The 18,312-nt window shown below is 33.4% G+C and overlaps 1 protein-coding gene across 1 annotated transcript in view; it reads right to left on the bottom strand.

The window, feature by feature from the left end:
- The window catches only part of LOC145277613 (ATP-dependent RNA helicase TDRD9-like), a 228,291-nt gene that overhangs the window by 176,490 nt on the left and 33,489 nt on the right, over nucleotides 1–18,312 (bottom strand). Inside the window, exons 9-13 of the mRNA XM_080129144.1 lie at nucleotides 16,088–16,140; nucleotides 13,180–13,237; nucleotides 9,109–9,193; nucleotides 1,469–1,526; nucleotides 498–602 (exon numbers count right to left, since the gene is read on the bottom strand). Coding sequence (XP_079985270.1) covers nucleotides 498–602; nucleotides 1,469–1,526; nucleotides 9,109–9,193; nucleotides 13,180–13,237; nucleotides 16,088–16,140 — 359 coding nt within the window. The remainder of the gene's footprint in view (nucleotides 1–497; nucleotides 603–1,468; nucleotides 1,527–9,108; nucleotides 9,194–13,179; nucleotides 13,238–16,087; nucleotides 16,141–18,312) is intronic.

Genomic DNA, 18,312 nt, shown 5'->3' on the forward strand with positions numbered 1-18,312 from the left:
CAGCCTCTGTCCCATCGACGAAATGTAGCATCCCTCTGCCTGTTCTACAAGTACTTTAGCAGTAAATGCTCTGACGAATTGCAAGCACTTGTACCCCCTCAACGTAAATACCCCCGACAAACTCGACAAGCAGCTAAATCCCACCCCTTCACAGTAGAGATCCCTAGATGTAAGAGAGCCTTCTACTCCAATAGTTTTTTCCCCAGAACTGCTAGACTTTGGAAGTCCCTTCCGGGTTCCTGCTTCCCCAACTGTACTGACATGCAGAAGTTAAAGTGTAATGTGAACCGAGATCTTGCTGCCCAACTCCCCACATAGTACCCCTGTAGATTATGTCATTGAGCCCCCTACATCAAAATGGCAATGTGCCTTGTTTGGGATGAAAATGTAAAAAAAAAAAAAAAAAAAAAAAAAATTCTCCTTTGCAATTTATCATATCGTTCTTATATTATGAGTCAAGAACTAAGTCATTAATGTTATATGAAAACAATTCTTACCCTTGCGTTGGATACAGTTTGCTTTGGATGCCCATTCTATTTGGAGACTGGTGAAATTTGTCTGGCCATCACAGACTAGATTTTTAGTTAAACAAAAATCAATGACTGTAAAAAAATAAAACAAAAAAAAAGGACAATAAATAAACAATATTATCAGGTGTAAAATATGAAATAAACAATGACTTGCTGTATCAAATCAATTACATAGTGCTACTGGTATTGTGTAACCAAACACTATCCACTACATGATTGGGTCATGAAAACCTAAGCTACTTCCCACAACATTTGTTTGGTAATGAGGGTGACTAAGATACCCAGGAGGATAGAAAATGAGACCAATAACTAAAGCCATATTTAGATGCTTAAATAAACATTCAGATATCTACAACTTATAAAAAAAAATCAAGTGAGTTCCAGGAAAGAATCTCTTGACCTCTAAAAGATAATTGGAAAAAAACTCAAATTTGTTTAGATACATCTTAATTTTGCAACTGAAGTCGAGATGGAGTTCAATAAACTCTATAATTTTTCATATGTTTGTTAATGTGTGTGCATGTCAACACTATACACAAGAAAGCAGGAGGACTGACCTGAACTTCCACCTACATACAGCACCTTGAAAGCCCCATCTAGTACTGGCCAGACTCAGCATTGCTTATCTTCGATGATCCGCCAAGAACAGGTGTGTCAGTGTAATTGTGCCGTATTCTTTAGATACACTAAAGACTCATCTTATTCCAAAGATATTAGTACATAACTGAACAGAATATAACTGATAGGATTTGACCTCTACATACACAATTACATGGTCTGTTGTAGTATCCATTACCCTAACAATACACTAACCAAAGCTAAAAATTAATGATAAATAAAAATTTCAAGTGAAAGAAAAGTAAATCAAATCATGAAAAATAAATCACATTACAAATTCATTAAAGAAATAAAGTGTTAATGTTGAAAAAACTACTGACCATATTTAATATCAGGAACAGTAATTGAACTTTCTGCAATGTTAGTTGACAGTATCACCTGTGATAGAAAGACATTTAATGATTAGTTTTACAGAAAAATAAACTTGAAATTTTTATAGAAGATTAATTTTAAATCTAAACAAGCCAAGCCATGCAAGGTGGCCCTTCATAAATGAAAAATTTACTTTCACCATGACTAATGCTTGTGCAAAATTTTTTAAAAATCCAAGGCGTGGTGATTAAGAAGTGTTAACAAACGAACAGATTAACAGGAGTGAATTACTAGGTCCAATCCCTCCTTTGTCGAGGAACCAATAAAAATTATATCTTAAAAAATAATTTAATAAATATGAAAAGTTAGGTTACGTTGGGTTTTACGGCATATCAACCTTTTTTCTTTTTTTTTCTTCATTTAATGCTGAGGTCTGTCAATGGCTCTTTATCTGAAAGTACAGCTTTTAAACTCCTCGGCCTAACGTTCACAGAAAACATGAGTTGGAACAATTACCTTGAGAACATTGCCAGAACCGCTGCGAAGAAGGTGGGTTCTCTCTATCGTGCTAGAAAACTATTAACGCCTGAAATTATCCTATACCTCTATAAGGCCACCATTCGCCCATGTATGGAGTATTGTTGTCATATTTGGGCTGGTGAATCTGTTACTAGTCTCTCGCTTGTAGACAAGGTTCAAAAGAGAGTCGCCAATCTGATAGGTCCTGAACTGGGATCTAAGCTTCAACCTCTGTCCCATCGACGAAATGTAGCATCCATCTGCCTGTTCTACAAGTACTTTAACAGTGAATGCTCTGACGAATTGCAAGCACTTGTACCCCCTCAACGTAAATACCCCCGACAAACTCGACAAGCAGCTAAATCCCACCTCTTCACAGTAGAGATCCCTAGATGTAAGAGCCTTCTACTCCCGTAGTTTCTTCCCCAGAACAGCTAGACTTTGGAATTCCCTTCCGGGTCCCTGCTTCCTCGACTGTACTGACATGCAGAAGTTAAAGTGCAACGTGAACCGACATCTTGCTGCCCAACTCCCTACACAGTACCCCTGATGCTTATGTCCCTGATAGTAGTCCCCTCCAACAAAGTGGCAATGTGCCTTGTTTGGGGTGAAAATGTAATAAAAAAAGTTGTAATCCATAAAAATACTAGGATCACTTATAGAGAGGTCAATTGCTGAGTATGAGTTTGTAGCAGAGTGAATAAAGGTTGGTTTTTTGTTATTATATATGCATAGGTTGTTGTTGTTGATAATATTTTCTATAATGATTCCTTTTCTGTCTGTGTCTGAACATTCATAACTAACATTATGACTGTTAAAGTCACCTAATAATATGAAGGGGCAAGGAAGTTGGTCGATACGTTTTTCAATCTCTGTTTCATCTATAGGGTCATTTGGGGGTAGATAGATGGAGCAGATTGTGACTGTTCTATGTAGGGTGGTTGTGGTGGCAATTGCCTGTAAATTAGTTTGTAGATTTATTTGGCTTTGTGCTGTGTTTTTGTTAATGAGAACGGATGTTCCTCCAGAAGCTTTATTTGGATTATTTGTTGTGTGGTTATATTCAGTGAAGTTACGGAGATTGATAGTTTCAGATGGTTTTAAAAAAGTCTCTTGTAGGCATATTATAGTAGGGCAGAGATTGGATATTAGTAGAAGTAATTCATTCTTGTTGGCTTTTATACCTCTGCAGTTCCATTGGGTTATTTTGTTAGCCATAGTTTAGTTTTATGTTTTTGATTTCCTTTTATTTTATTAAGAAAAACAGTGGTTGTTTTCTACTATTTGATTATGGGGGTTCAGAGGCTCTGTCGTCTGTTTCCATTATTTCCAAGGATTTAAATCTGTTCTGATCTGTAGTTCTGGTTTTTGACATGGAGTGAGATCTGTCTTTTTTGGGTTTTTCATTTATTTTCTATTTGGTTGGTGTGAGATTTGATTTTTTTTTCTTTGCAGAGGGTACTAGGCGATTGTTCTTTTGGTTTTGTGATGTTTTCAGTTTGTGTGGGTTTTTTGTTAGAGGATTGTTTTTTTCTTTGGTATCTGGTGGGATTTTATTTTCAACTGTTTCATCTTGACATCTTGAGTTGACGGCAGTTGCTGTAAGGTGGCCCTCCAATGCCTCAACTAGTTCTTGAAGTGATTTTATGAGGGTAGAGATTTCCTTTAGTTCAATGTTTTCTATTGTTTTTAATTGATTTGGGTTGCAACTGCATATGACCTAGTTGGTTCTGTTGTGGTGGTTGTTTCAATAATTTTTCTAGCTTCGGTAAAACTTATGTTTTTGGTATATTTTAGTTTGTTTATTTTTTTTTTTCTTAGATCCAGTTTTGGCAGAGAGATGAGTATGCTGGATGGTTCTCACCACAGTTTGGGCATTTTATATTTCCTTGGCATTCTGTTTCCTGGTGTTCAATACTGCTACATTTTGAGTATACTGTTTTCCTGGTGCAGTATTCTTTGAAGTGGGCAAATTTTTGGCAGTTTAGGCAGCGAAGTGGTCTGGGGATATATGTTTCTACTTTAATGTTAATATATCCAATCTTGAGTTCGGTTGGTGGGGTGGGATTATTGAAAGTTAATATGTATGTGTTGGTGCTAATTGTTTGTTGATTTCTTTTTATTGTAATTCTTTTAGTATCCATAACTTTTTGTTTTTTTAGGTTTGTTTTTATTTCTTCTAGAGAGCAGGTGTTTAATTCTGGACATCTGATGGCTCCCTTTGAGGTGTTAAAGATTTTGTGAGGGTAGGCTTTGATGCTTATATCATGTTAAAATTTCTTCGGCACTACTTTTAGTAGATACTTGTATGAGTAAAGTTCCATTTTTTAATTTGTTTTGTGTTCAGATTTTTGTTGATAATTTTTTCGATTATGAATGGGGACATTTTAGTTATTTGTGTGTTATCTTGCGATTCCAAGATTATATACTCCGGAAAGTTTGTGTTTTCATCTTCATCACTTTCTAGATGGGGTCTTTTAATTTTTTTGGAAGCCATAGAATATTTTGTTTTTTTTTCATCATCCTTACTCCCTACCCTCCTCGGAGCATTAAATTGGGAGATGGTTGGGGGAAACCCATTTGCCCAAGCATCTCAGGGATACAATGATGATATACTCAAACAGTGAGTATAGCTGCTTATAACGATTTTTTTTCATTTCCTCAGACCCAGCAAGGTATAGAAAGGGTTAGTTGTCAATAGCATTAGTTTTCACCATCTGATTGGTCCTTGCCATCGCCTTCTAATGATAGTATGTGTGCTTTTTATTTTTTTTATAAGTGTAAAGTGTTTGTATTTCTCTTTTTGTGGGGGTTTACTATTATTAGGGACTGTCATGACTAGCCGGTTGATTGGGTCGAGCCTGCCCGACCGCCCGTCTAACAGAAGGGCCAAAGTGGAGTGTTGCTAACTCACGGCCACTTGGTTCCAAGGTCATGAGGTGCTCAGCTACCAGGATTCCGTTCTAAGGCATTACAAGTTGCCACCTACGGCCAACAGGTGGCCCCATTGAGGGACTTTTATTCTCTGCAGGGGGGCAGTCGGTGTATTCTGATACTCCACCGACAGGGTCTGGGAGTGGGTGGGGGGATAAAATAAAAAAGATGGGAATAAGATAAAAAGGAGAGGGAGAGGGGCTGTTGTTTTTGTTTTTGGTTTTGCAGAACAAAATTAAGTTTTACAAAAAAGATCAGAAAGCAAAAAACGTCAATGTAGGTGCATTTCGTCTCAGGAAGCCAAAAGACAGCCTGATCTGGTAGCACGAGAAATATGAAAAGTAAATGCAAAAGAAAGATAAAAGCAGACATACAAGAACAAGATAATTTTCATAAAGCAGAGAAAATACTTTTCAACAAAATTTACTAAGCTTTATTAAAATAAAACTTATGAAAATAGTTTAATCAGAGCAGAGTTGAAGTCATCTAATTTTTGCAAGAGTCAAAAAGCAAATTTTATTTTTTTGTAAATCTGCTGGATGCTGTCTGCCTTGTTTATGTTTGAAATATCATTTTCATTGTTAAACGCAGATTAAATAAATGCATCTGAAAATATATTTTAAAGCAACTTTGAAGTCGGATGTTTTTTCTGTCTATTCCTCACATCAAAGGCGAGAGATTAGAGTCAGCAATGTTTGTACAAATTGGAATTTTTTTTTAAACAGTTTTCAAAGCTCCGCAGTAAAATATAGTAGTAGGAGAGTTTAAGAAATTTTTACAGGCAAATCCTGACACCTTACACACATAATTCTTACTTTTGGGTTGCAATAAGAAACTTATTTTAAATTCAAATGTTAAAAAAAAAAAAGTATAAGTTTTCAAGAAGAAAGATGATTTGATCTCCACTGAGTGACTAATTTTTATGATCTTTTTAAAAACTATGTAATACCTATCTCTTGGTGACAACAGACTTTCTTCTATTTAAAGACAGACACAAATGACAATGAACCAATGAACTTATCAGTTTTGTCAAGTAACAAAGGGAGATAACCTGCTGCAACGCTAGTGCTTCTTAATCAAACAAGCATGAAAAAAGGGATTCATTTTTTTTTTTTTTTTAAATATAACTCAAACTCTAAGAATCTCAGTAGTTTGATAACAAGTATGCTTTTTTGTTTCTTTTTTTAATTTTAAATTTGACTCAATATGACAGGATAAGCATTATTATTATTAATAAATTATAAGAAGAAATTTAAATTTATAGAAGACAGAACAATGCAAAAAGTGTGACGGATAGACTCAAACTGATGTAACTTAAGATGCACGTTTGAAAGTCGAACACACGCCTGACAAAGGGAAGACATTTCAAAATATAGCATCACGGACACACCATCTGACCCAAGTATAAAAATCATATCTGTAAAATATTGTATACAAAAAGCATGTATATATGTATGGTTATGTATATACACATGAACTAGATCAATGAAAGTGAAACTGTATAGCTGGTTTCACCATTATATTTTAAGTTGGGTCAGTTTGAGTTTACCTGTCACATCTTTGCATTGTTCTGCTTTCTATAAACTTAATTTCTTATATACATGTTAAGCAAGGCTTCAATCAAACTACTTTAACCTATTGAGAAATTATTTTAAAGAAAATACAGTTGGGAAATTAGTAAAAAAAAATTATGTTTCTGTATCTACACATTTGTGCATTAAAAATTGTTCTAGTGCTTGTTAAGATAGAGTTGAAAGATCGAGTTTTTAAATATGTCCTTGTAACCCAAAATGATATTACTTACTAAATTGTTGTGTCAAAAATAGTAATATATCCAAATATTTATCCAGTAGAAAACTGCTCTTGTGTTTTTAGTACAAAAAAGTTTATTGCTAGGGGCTAAAATGTTGGTCGCCATTCAAAGGTGACCAACATTTTAGTCTGAGTTATGTCCCTTGTGTTTAAAATTTTACCATCTATGTTAAAACATCTACGAAAAATGCAATTTTTCCCCATTTTTCATAAAAATTAGTTTCAACTTTAAATAACATTCTACTCAATGAATTTTCATATTTGGATAAATTACTATCTTTGAATTTTTGCTTACAAGGACATATTTAAAACAATCAATCTGTCAACTATCTTAATAAGCACCATTGTTGTTTTTCAAAATCTAAAGTTATATGTAATTTAGGTTTAACAAATATCAAATCTGAATGAAGTAGCCATCTTTGTTTAATCAGTAATAGAGACAAAGATGGCTACTTTTCTCAGATTTATAGAAATTTTTTTTTTACTAAATAGTCACCATTTATCAAAACCCAGGGACCATTGAGGATAAAGTTTAAAGAGATTGTCAGTATGACAATCACCTCCACAAAAAAATCGGAAATAATGAAAGAGATGATCTGAAGATTACTTAAGCGGAATTGATTATGAAAGATAATCACTCAACAAGTGTTTGTTGACATCTGACTTGAAGATGACCGTGCTGTAGTTGGTTGGAAAGCAGGCACATGGTATTTTCTTCCTAAGGCAGAATGTTCTAGGAAATAAACTTTGTTCATGGAAGTTTCTTTTGGCTTCATTAAGTAGAGAGAAAAAGGAAAGTTCTCCAATGTGATTGAGGAAGGATAAATTATTGTTGTAAACATTTTACAGGGAAGGTACAAAGTATTTGAGATCAGTCAAGTAGCATGAACATAAAAATAGAGTAAGAGAAGTTCAGAACATCTCTTATGTGAAAAAGGCTGTCAGGACAAGAAAAGAACATCCTCCACTAGATTTGAAAAGTCGATTTTGTACTATCAAAATAATAAAGTGTTCCATACAGAAAAATACCTATGACTTCTATCATTTTTTTATGCAAATGAACCACAAATGTGTGGGTAAAGTAAAAGAAATTGTTTTTGACTAATTTCTGAACCATATTTCTCTTAAACTAATTCATGACAGTGATAATAATGATTAATCATAATAGAAAAAACTTTTCAACATTTTGATAGTTTCTAAAATGATTTTTCATCAGTGTTTGTTAAAACTTAATTATTCAATTTTATTTCTAGCATTTCATTAATTCATGATACAAATAATTGTTAAATAACTTAATTGCGTTTAGGATCATTTTTCTCAGTTTCAAAAGTAAAGTCCTGGTGAATTTCAATAAGCAGTTTTTGTAGATATTTTTTATTTTCATTAATTTGTTTGTTTTTTTTTGGGGGGGGGGACATAGCTATACCTATCTGGTATTGCCTAGGATTGTTTTTATTCCATTTAAAAATATTTTTTTTAACTATGCAGTTTTAAGGGAAGCAAATTTTTATTGACAAATACAAAATTGCATCCTTTCTTTTAAAATAGGTGTCGAAACATTTTCTGGAAGGAATTAAAATCAAATTACATTTGATCATTTTTAACATGTTGCAAAAAGAGATGTTGTGAGCCTTTCTCTGTTCTGTTATTTTCATGGCAAGCGCTTGACACCAAACTTTCACAAAAAACATCTGACTAGCTACATGAATGATTTCCTCCACTCTCTATCTGTACCTAATTGTAAACGCAGATTCTATGAACAAAGCTTCTTTCTCAGAACTGCCTGTCTGTGGAACACTGTTCCACTGTCCTGCTTCCCAGTTGAATACAACATGGTAGCCTTCAAATCCAATGTAAACATGTTCTTGTTGAGCCATCCCCATAAATAATCAAATTCTAATCAATTTCGACCATTAATGATAACTACACTACCACCTTACATTCATTAACTTATCCTCAAGTGGCCTTTGGGCCTTGATAATTAGTGACTCCCAGGTAAAAAAAAAAAAAATAAACTGAGGAATCAAAATCAAATATTGATTTTGTAGGAAGAAAACTATTGATGACAAAAAAAGACTGACTTTACTTTATATATTAAATAATGATATGAATGTCACCATATTGTTTCTATTAAACAGCAGAAACACAAACTGCTCATTATTGTTGACATTTTGAATGTTTCATATTTTGTGCTGTCATAGTTGAAACAATTACATTAAAAAATTTAAATGAAATTCATTCAGATTTTTCATCACTGAAATGCAGTAGAGATTCTCTCATTTTGGAAATTACATAATATTTAAAATGGGGGGAAATGATAAAAACAAGTGAGACAAATAAAAATAGATTAAAAAATAATTTACAGCTTATGAGTATAACTAACCTTACGGTGACCTGGAGGTGCCAACTGAAACACTTTGTGCTGTTCTTCGACAGTAATGGAAGAATGCAACGGAAGAATGAACAATCTGTAATAGAAGAAAAGAAATAATGCATTCACATTTTAGATTACTAAGATTTAATGGTTAGAAAGACCAGCCGAGCATGAAATTGTTTTTGATAAATATTGCTATTTATTAAAAATAAAATGGATATATTTTTCTTTCAAAATAAATAAATAACTGTCTAATCTCCTGAAGATTAATATTTTACTATTTGAAAATTTGAAAGAAAAAAATTTCAATTTTATTTTTAATAAATAGCAATATTTATTAAAAACAATTTCACACTCGTCTGGTCTTTTAAACTGTTGAATCTTAATTTATTATCGAGTGTTTCAAATAGTGAATTACTTTTATGAAAATAGATTACTGTTTCTGAACTGGTACCAGACTTCCTTGATCCTATGCGACTGTATTGCAATTAGTTGTGTTACAGTCTTTGTTGTGCTCATCTTACTGGTTTTCATTTCTCAAACACACGCTACACAGGAGGTGGACAATTGATTTCCTCATAAGGTAGGGTGCAATTCCTTTCCCCGGATCGCTCCACTTACCCTTTATCCCCACCTTATAATCTTGAGTATCAAAGAGGTATTCAAATACCAATTTTTTTATTCTTTGGTATGAGTAGACTGTGGGTTGAACCTCAATCTCCCAACCCATTAGCAAACACGTAAACATTATCCCAAATGAGCCAGTTATATTTAACTAGCAGGAGACTCGACATTGTTAGAGATTGAATGAGGATGACTATGTAGTTTTTTTTACTATGCTCATAACACCATATTACTTTGTTTTTACTGCCCCACTTCCTGTTTTGCCCATCAATATAGCTGGAACAAGGTGAAATATTGAAAAAAAAAACCTCTTTGAATTTGTCTCATACATGCCTTCAATGTCATTAAAATCAGATACATCTAGTTGAAATTTACAAGGGTTCTGTCTCTATGGGTCACTTAGTACAGATGGAAGCAGATAAATGGTAATGTAGAGATTTAGAAACATTGTTTTCACCAGAAAATCTTGATACATATAACTTACATTTCATACAAATTGGATATATTTAAAGTTTTAAGTGGTTATGGTCTCATAGTCCCCTTAACGGTGCACTTAGAGATTCAGGAATGCTTCCATTGTCTATCCAAGTAAATTTTACATAAAACTACACTTTTAGATGTTATGTAGATTCTCTAACCTGTTTCTATAGGCATATTGATTTTATTATACTTGATCACAAGTCTGTATAACTGCATTAAATTGTCAATTCTTCCTTTAAGCAGTTTCAACAAAGAAACTTAAAGATTAAAAGCAGTTAAATTAAACATTTACTTTTCTACGATTAGCCAAATTCTTTCAAAGTCATTATTTGAGGCAAGATTTTTATTAGCAGGACGCTCTTTCTGATGTTTACCTAGTGTGATAATGGGATTTAGGGCTTTTAACGAGGTAGAAAACTGATTGTATTACCACATTGAAAAAGAGGATGAGAGTTCTTAGATTAGTAGATGTAAAACAGTTAAGGTAGCAGGTCCAGTTCACAGTGGAAACCCAAGGAAAACATGGAAGGGAGTGATAAAATTGAACTAGGGAGAAAGATGAATAAATAAAGACCAACAAGAAATAGGGTAGTTTGGAAATCACTCTTTTAAAGACATCTAACACTTTCCAGCATGTAAAGTGAACATTAAACCGAATATGATGATTTGATCCCCAAAAAGGATTCATTGCAGTTTGTAGAAATATTAATATTCCAACAAATTGAACCTGTAGTGTCAATTACATGTTGATTAACATGGATGAACGCTTTTAACTATAGTCAATCCATCTTTGTTTTTAACAAATCTAAGGAACATACCTATCACCTCAATGAGTATCTCAGTGAAAATATTATATGGGAATGCATAAACACATTTCAACGTTGAACATTTTTCCATAGGTTTCTTTTCGAATATGGGAAAATTCCCATCAAACTCTAGAACCTTTACAAAACATTCAACTTAATTAATCCGTGAAGGTATATTATTCCGATTCTGTTAGGCATGCCTGGATAGAAGTGTTAAATATTGTTCTTATCACTGTAGTAAGAATTGAACCTTCAACTTCTAGGGTAGTACCACTTAGAACTGATTGTTAACACTATTAACCATTTATGTAGATTATTCTAGTATAAATTTTGAAAGCCTTAATTTTGTTTGTTTATAATTTTTTTTTTTACTGTTACTTATAGAAAGTTCTCAAGGTTGAAAAAGATGCACTCGAGAAAAGTCACAGTTTATAATGGCTGAAACATTGTGAATATTACAACAACGATGAGAAAAGTAATCAAAATTATCTTTCCTCATCATAAAAATTCAAAAACTATTGTTTGGTTTCCATTTTTCTTCAACTGTCTACACGAATGGTTCCTCACCTGTGAGTCATGACCCTAAATAGGGTCGTGAATTGATTTTGAGCCAAATGTGAATAATATATAAAACATAGTGATAAACATTGATAAGCTGCAACTACAAGAATTTGGGGCAAAAAGTTCCCTGTAATATCAGAAATCAAAATAAGGAATTTACTGCCGTTTCCAATAACTTATTTATGTGAAACAGCATTCTTTCGACTTCTCATTTTTAAAAACAAATACTAAAATGAAACAAGTACTGAAACCAATGAAATAAGGAAGATGACTTGAGGTGTGTCATATCGACAGTATAGCCTAAGATGAAATTGCTAGCTAAAAGACTGCAATATATGCCGTCTTATTAAGATTAGTTCATAAAAATACTTTTCATAATAATGAAAATTTGTGTTTGAATAATATCGAATTAATTTGCAAGTAATTTTTCTAGCAACTTTGGAATATTTTATGAATAAATTTGAAATTGATGATAAATTTACGAAATGAATAATTACAAATAAAAAAATAATCATTAATTTAACAAGCCGCACGTCCGTGGTCCCCCTCTTGTGCTGCACGTGAGATGACGCCACAAAAAATAGTGAAGAAATGATGAATATGAGAAGTGTGCCTTCACATTTTCATCAAATTTCAGAAAAATCTATGAATGGGGCAAAAGTTATGGGGATAAAAAGTGTCATTTTTTGCAATTTTGGAACATTTTTGACCTCTTTTGAGCCCCTGGGGATGGCGAATCTCAGTGTAAATGGATAATGGTGCAGTTTCAAGCCTTAACACATGTATATTTGAGTTGACCGTGAAAAACCACTATATAGTCAGACATATCAAGTTTTTGTTGAGAAATATGAAAAAAAGAGGCGTTTTTAGCACTAAAAGTCTCCGGGAACGTGAACCAGAATTTTGCCAGGGTCACTCATACTGGATTTATATTAAGAACAATGGGCTCCACATTTTAGCCAAGTTTCAAAAAAATCTAATGGATGTATCAAAAGTTATGGAGCAAAAGGTGTCATTTTTGGCCATTTTGGGGGATTTTTTACTTGTTTTGAGCCCCTGGAGGCACAATGGGAATTTTTGTAAAACAATTTTTTTTTTACTGTGCACATCTATTTAATGAAATACAATTTGTGGCAAAATTTCAGGAAAAACTAATGGACGCTTATCTGGCAATAGTCCAGAATAACAGACACAAAGACATCACTGAAAACATAGGTCCTTCTCCGATAAATCGGGGGCAACCAATAATCAGAATATATAACAGTTGTTGTGTACAAAAAATATATATACAAGATATTTTAAGGATTGGGGTCACTTTCTGATTGCTTGTTTTCGTCATATTTGAAAAGTTGGAAATAACTGCTTTATACTGTCCAAGTTTGTTTTAACAACTTATTAAAAGAAAAATTATTAACTTGAATACAAGCAAATAGAAAATAAATGGATAAAATTACTGAATGATTTTTAAATAAACATGACTCCCAATTCTAGAACACAAAAAACAACATTGTAGAAGTTCAAAAAAATTAACATATATTCATTTTTCACTCTTGTGATATTCTTGCATTCATCAACACAAAATAAAATAGAAACTCTTAAAGAAACTCACCTGTGCCGAGTTGGCAATTCTCTTAACTTGTCGTATAAGCTGTCAATATCCATCAAACCTGTTGAAAACAATAAAAACTATGAAAATTTGCTAACGCTTTTTTGTTTTTAAGGATCACACACCTCACACACACCTCACACACACCTAGCCCGTGGTGGTTGTCAAAGTGCTATAGATGACCTGTCAACCAGTCCTCTCCATCCTTACCTGTCCTCCACACATTTGACCGCCTCGCTCAGCTTCTATCCTGTCTATTCTAAGATTAGCAATACACATGGAGGATAGAATGCTTTGGATAATCACAGATTTCAAGAAGGTTCTGCTAAAATTGTCATATTTTAAGAACCAAAGCACTTTAAGTCCTCACAATACCACCATTTTATTTGGAAATTAATAGACTTTCAAATGAATTAATAAATAAGTACATTATATATTTTAAGAGTTTTAAGCAAATAAAGTGATAAAAATGTTATCATAAAACTGCATTTTCAGTAATGTTCTGTAAAGACCCCAGCCCTGGATTTATAAATGCTCGTACTGCATTTGTATTAAGAATTTTGTCATTAAATTTAGAAACTAACCAGAAGAGATGCCATTTTTAATACTTTAGGGTGTCCGAAATACTTCAGACCACTCATTTTTTTGTTATGTTAAAAAAAAACTTCACCATGACAAGTATTTAAAACTTTGACAAAAAATTTCTTTGGACACCAACTGTCAAGTAAATCAATCTTTTTCCTGTTTTTTTATCCATTAAAAGTATAATTGTATATTGATTTCTCTTGTGGTAGCTAGCAATTTAAAATGATGACACCCAGAAAAAAAAAAAAAAAAAAATCGTATTTGAGTTTGGCCGGAAGACCGTCTTGTAATATTAGTAGCATCAGCAGCAGCGATAGCATAACTAAACAGACTTTTTTTTGTTGTTGATTTTTATTTCAGAACAAATTTTTTTTTTAAAATTGTAAATATGAATATAAAAAAAAATGTTCTTACATGTTTAGTTAAAGCTACTTTGTTATCAGAACATAATTAGCTTAATTAGTGCTATTCAGTTATCAGAATATATAATTAAAACAATCCCAAGCATTATCAACTTGGAATTTCAAACATATTTCAGGTCACATTTTTATAATATTTATATGGTTGAAAAAACAAGAAAATAAGCTTTCTAAATGTATAACTTGCATGCATTAGTTTTTAATGGAAAATTAAACAGGGTTTTGCTTTGAATAACTGAAAATGTGAAATATGATTTTTTTTGGTTCTTGTGTATGAGTGATACACCCTCTATATTTCTTTAAATCTTTGTTACAATAATTTCAGCAGATTACTATTAAATGAAAACTAATCTACGTGATTATCAAAAAAAAAATAAAATAAAAATAATTTCAAAATCAATATTTAAATATTTGTAGGAGCTGCTCAGTTTCTAGTGATATTAAGAAATAAGCAGGTCTTAAACTGGAAAGTTTAAAAATGAAATAATGTGTCGGTAGAAAAAAGATATGAAATGTAATTGAAAATAAAAATCAAATTCATTCAAAATTTATGAACAATTTGTCTGTGACCCAACCCCTTAGGGGGAGCAAAATGGTGACATTTAAGAGCGAAAATGGCACCGGATTGAGGCTTTTAAGAGAAAGCTCTCCTGGACAGCAGCAGATGACCTGACGATAATTAATATATGAAATACAAAAGCAAGTTAAAATTTAATGAGGACGAATAACCTGTTGATTATAGGTGTAGAATTAAAGAAAACTAAAACCAGTTATGTTTTATCCACATCTGTAGCCAGATGTGGCCAAGGTCAGTGGATTGACCTTTAGGTCATGGGAAAGATATGATTCACACAATTCTTTTGGGAAAAATCCCTGATTAATATGCAGCGATATGTTGGTTAATTAACCAACCAGAAAAGGCTCTGTTGAGGGATGAAGCGAGATGAAAGGGAGATCTGATATCCTCCCGGCCCACCCCATCCATGACTATTAAAGGAATCATGCAGGCAAATTTTATCAGTCTGGGCCAGTTCGAGCTGAGAGTTTTTGAGTTCCAGTTGAGAGTTGAAGTTGCCATGCTTTTCCCCTGCCTGTTACCGCTACCACCCGTTAACTGAGGAAAAATCAGAAATTTCGAGAGACTTTGAAAAGAATTATCAAAACCTTGTATTGTAAAAAGAAATTGTAAATATATTTTTTGGACTGAATAATTAGAGTAGAAGAAAAAAAATGAAGTTCGTTTTCTTTTTTTTTTTTTGGTGAAGCTGATTTTTGTCTCTGATTGCCTGAGTGGCGACACCTTGAGTGATTGACTTTTCAGCGAATGACCGGTGATACACAACAGACAGCATATTAACTCTTGACTCAAGAAGTGAGTGAAAGAACACCTGATCACTATTGAAGACTGACCGTGTGTGACCAAAGGAATGATCACATTTGGGGTCCTGCTGCATAGTGACAGATCACAGCCAGCTTTAGCAAACGTTTTTTTTCGTATTTAAATAGGTGGACAGAAAATACTTGATACTTTTCCAAATGTCATGTTTTCTGTTAGAGTGACTTGTTTTAAATAAAATTTATTTTTGTTGTTTTGTTTTAATTTGTGTAAAGTTTCACACCTTTTACGCAGGTTTATATATCTAAAAGTAATTTGATGTTCAAAATCTAAGGTCAATAGGTCTAAAGGCAGTCCAAGAAAAATTAACATTTATTCCAGGTGAATGCCAGTCTTATTTCATTGCACATATCCAATACTTGCAGTGAAAAAGAAGTCTGACATGTACCAAATATCATCCACACTTTTGTGATCAAAGCAGTAATTTATTCTAGTTATATCTTCTTAATTTGCACTAATAAGTCCAGAGCCAACCACAGTCACACACGCAAAATTTTTTTAAACTACTTACCAGGTAAAAAGATTAAGACAGTCCCTTGCACGGTTGAGTGTGAATCTTTATTCCTGTGTTAAAATAAGAAAAAAAAAATTATTTACAGAAAACGATAATAAAATAGGAATATCAATGTCGGATAGGTAAAACAAAAAAAAAGCTGAAATCACTGGCTTTTCAATTTGTGAGTTCACAAGAAATGCAGGGGAATTACAAATAAGTTGAGCAACAATAACCAATTTGTGTGCAAAAAGTGTAAAAACTGCTGAGAGATGTGGAGAAAGTATATTTGAATGATGAGGTTAATCAAAAGTTTTTGTGTTGGTGATACCATTAGAACAAGAAGGAGTTGGTATTAGTGATTTCAAGAGTTAAGAATGGATGGAGTGAGTTCAGGGGATTTCTGCCATTACTCAGCAGCAGAACATTGCTGCTATCAACCAAGGGAAGAGTCTCTCAGGTATGGAGTCAGATATGCTATAGTTCTTCTCTAAGAAAACTTCTGCAAAACTCAAATCATCAATTCCCAAAACAACTCATCCAAAGACATGCCAGAGCCATACTGACAAAGGTTCAGCTATTACCTTTAATATAAAAAGCAGTGGAGGTGATATCAATCATGTCACTCCACTTCTTAAAGGACAGGATGAACACTGATAGCTACATTAATCCATGTACTGAATGAGCTAGCGACCTGTAGGATCGACCACTCAGCTGCAAGTAGACTTGCCATATGGTTCAGAATACCCAGGCCTGGCAGAGAACTATGTTGACCTTGCTTTCTCAGTTATCTAACCTCCCAGAAAGTCAGACTGCGGCCCCCGCTTCTTTATGTAGGGGTGGACTGGAATGAGACACTTACAAACTAAACTGCAATACCATGGATGAGCTAAAGGCCAGAATCAGAGTCTTTGAGAACCTCGGAAGGCAGTGATGAAGGCTTGTGGTTGATTTTGAAGCCACCATAAAGCTAAAAATGAGTTTATTGAGTAAAATCGATTGATCAAGCCATGAAGACAAATTGACCCAAACTTGATGAACAAATCTAAAAAATGAAACTTATATTTTCCTAGGCAGAGAGTATCCATTGTTTCTGGAAATAGGTGATCTTTTTCTTTATCATAAGTACACAAGAGCATTCGGAGAATGCAAACATCTTTTCAGGTCCAACAAATATCTCACCTGACATCCAAGTATATTTCTCATGTATGAAAAGCAAATTAAATACAAGAAAAAATCATCAGAAAACTTAATTTGTTTTCTCTTTTGCTTTTTCACATACATTTCGTCTTCACAACATTTCATTTTATGATATATCATGTATTTTATCCTCATACTTATTTATACAACATTTCAGGAAAATTTCCATGAAGATCCAATTATTAGACAAACAGCATTCTTGACAAGGTTAATAAACAAATTACAAATCAGGTGCTATGTACTTTGTAAAGTGTGAAACTTATCAATGCAGTAAATTTGACCCTGTTAAGATTTATTTTTATGGAAATCGCTGCAGACAAAGCATGAAGCCACTTGATATAAGAAGCTAGAAAAAAACCCAAAAAACTGCACTTCAAGGTCAAAAACTTGCCAACAATAAGTGTTAGACGGAATAGATTCTGACCTAGAAAATATTCTTCCCTCTTTGTCAGAAACATTGCTCTTAGAATATGAGGACTAAATGATAAAATAAGGGAAGCAACAGTTAAATGACTGCCAAAAGTAAACCCAAGATCCACTTTCTTGAGATTGATAGAAGAAACTTATTAAAATGAGATGCATTGTATCATACACAACTTTAGTTGAACTTATGAGCTTCTGAGGTTTTGAGCTTTACAGTTTTTTTGCTAGATTTTGTTTGAGGGGAGGGGGCAATAAACTATCCAGTTGTAGACAGGTTCCCATGGCTTGCATGGGTTTGCCTTTTGGCGCCTGCTCAGGCATCTGTTCATCATAATCTATGGTATCCCCCCCCCCCCCAATGAAGTTGCCAAGCTTTCAAGTTCTTGATAGTTGCAGGCCAGGTCTTGCAGGGTCAGTCAATGTCAGACAAACCATTAACTTCCATGATGCAGGCTCTGTTAATCCCCCCACAATTGTGCATAACACGACAAAACCAGTGAAGATGCTTCTCATGTAGTGCTACATTCGGAAGTGGGATTTGGAGTTTTCTGCAAGAAATGAAATTGCTTTGTATGGCATATCCAGCAAAGTAGAACTTGCTCACTATACAGAAGTTGCCT

This window comes from Euprymna scolopes, chromosome 6 (genome assembly GCF_053919585.1).
Source record: "Euprymna scolopes isolate OS-2025 chromosome 6, ASM5391958v1, whole genome shotgun sequence".
In the NCBI taxonomy this organism is placed as follows: Eukaryota; Metazoa; Mollusca; class Cephalopoda; order Sepiida; family Sepiolidae; genus Euprymna; species Euprymna scolopes.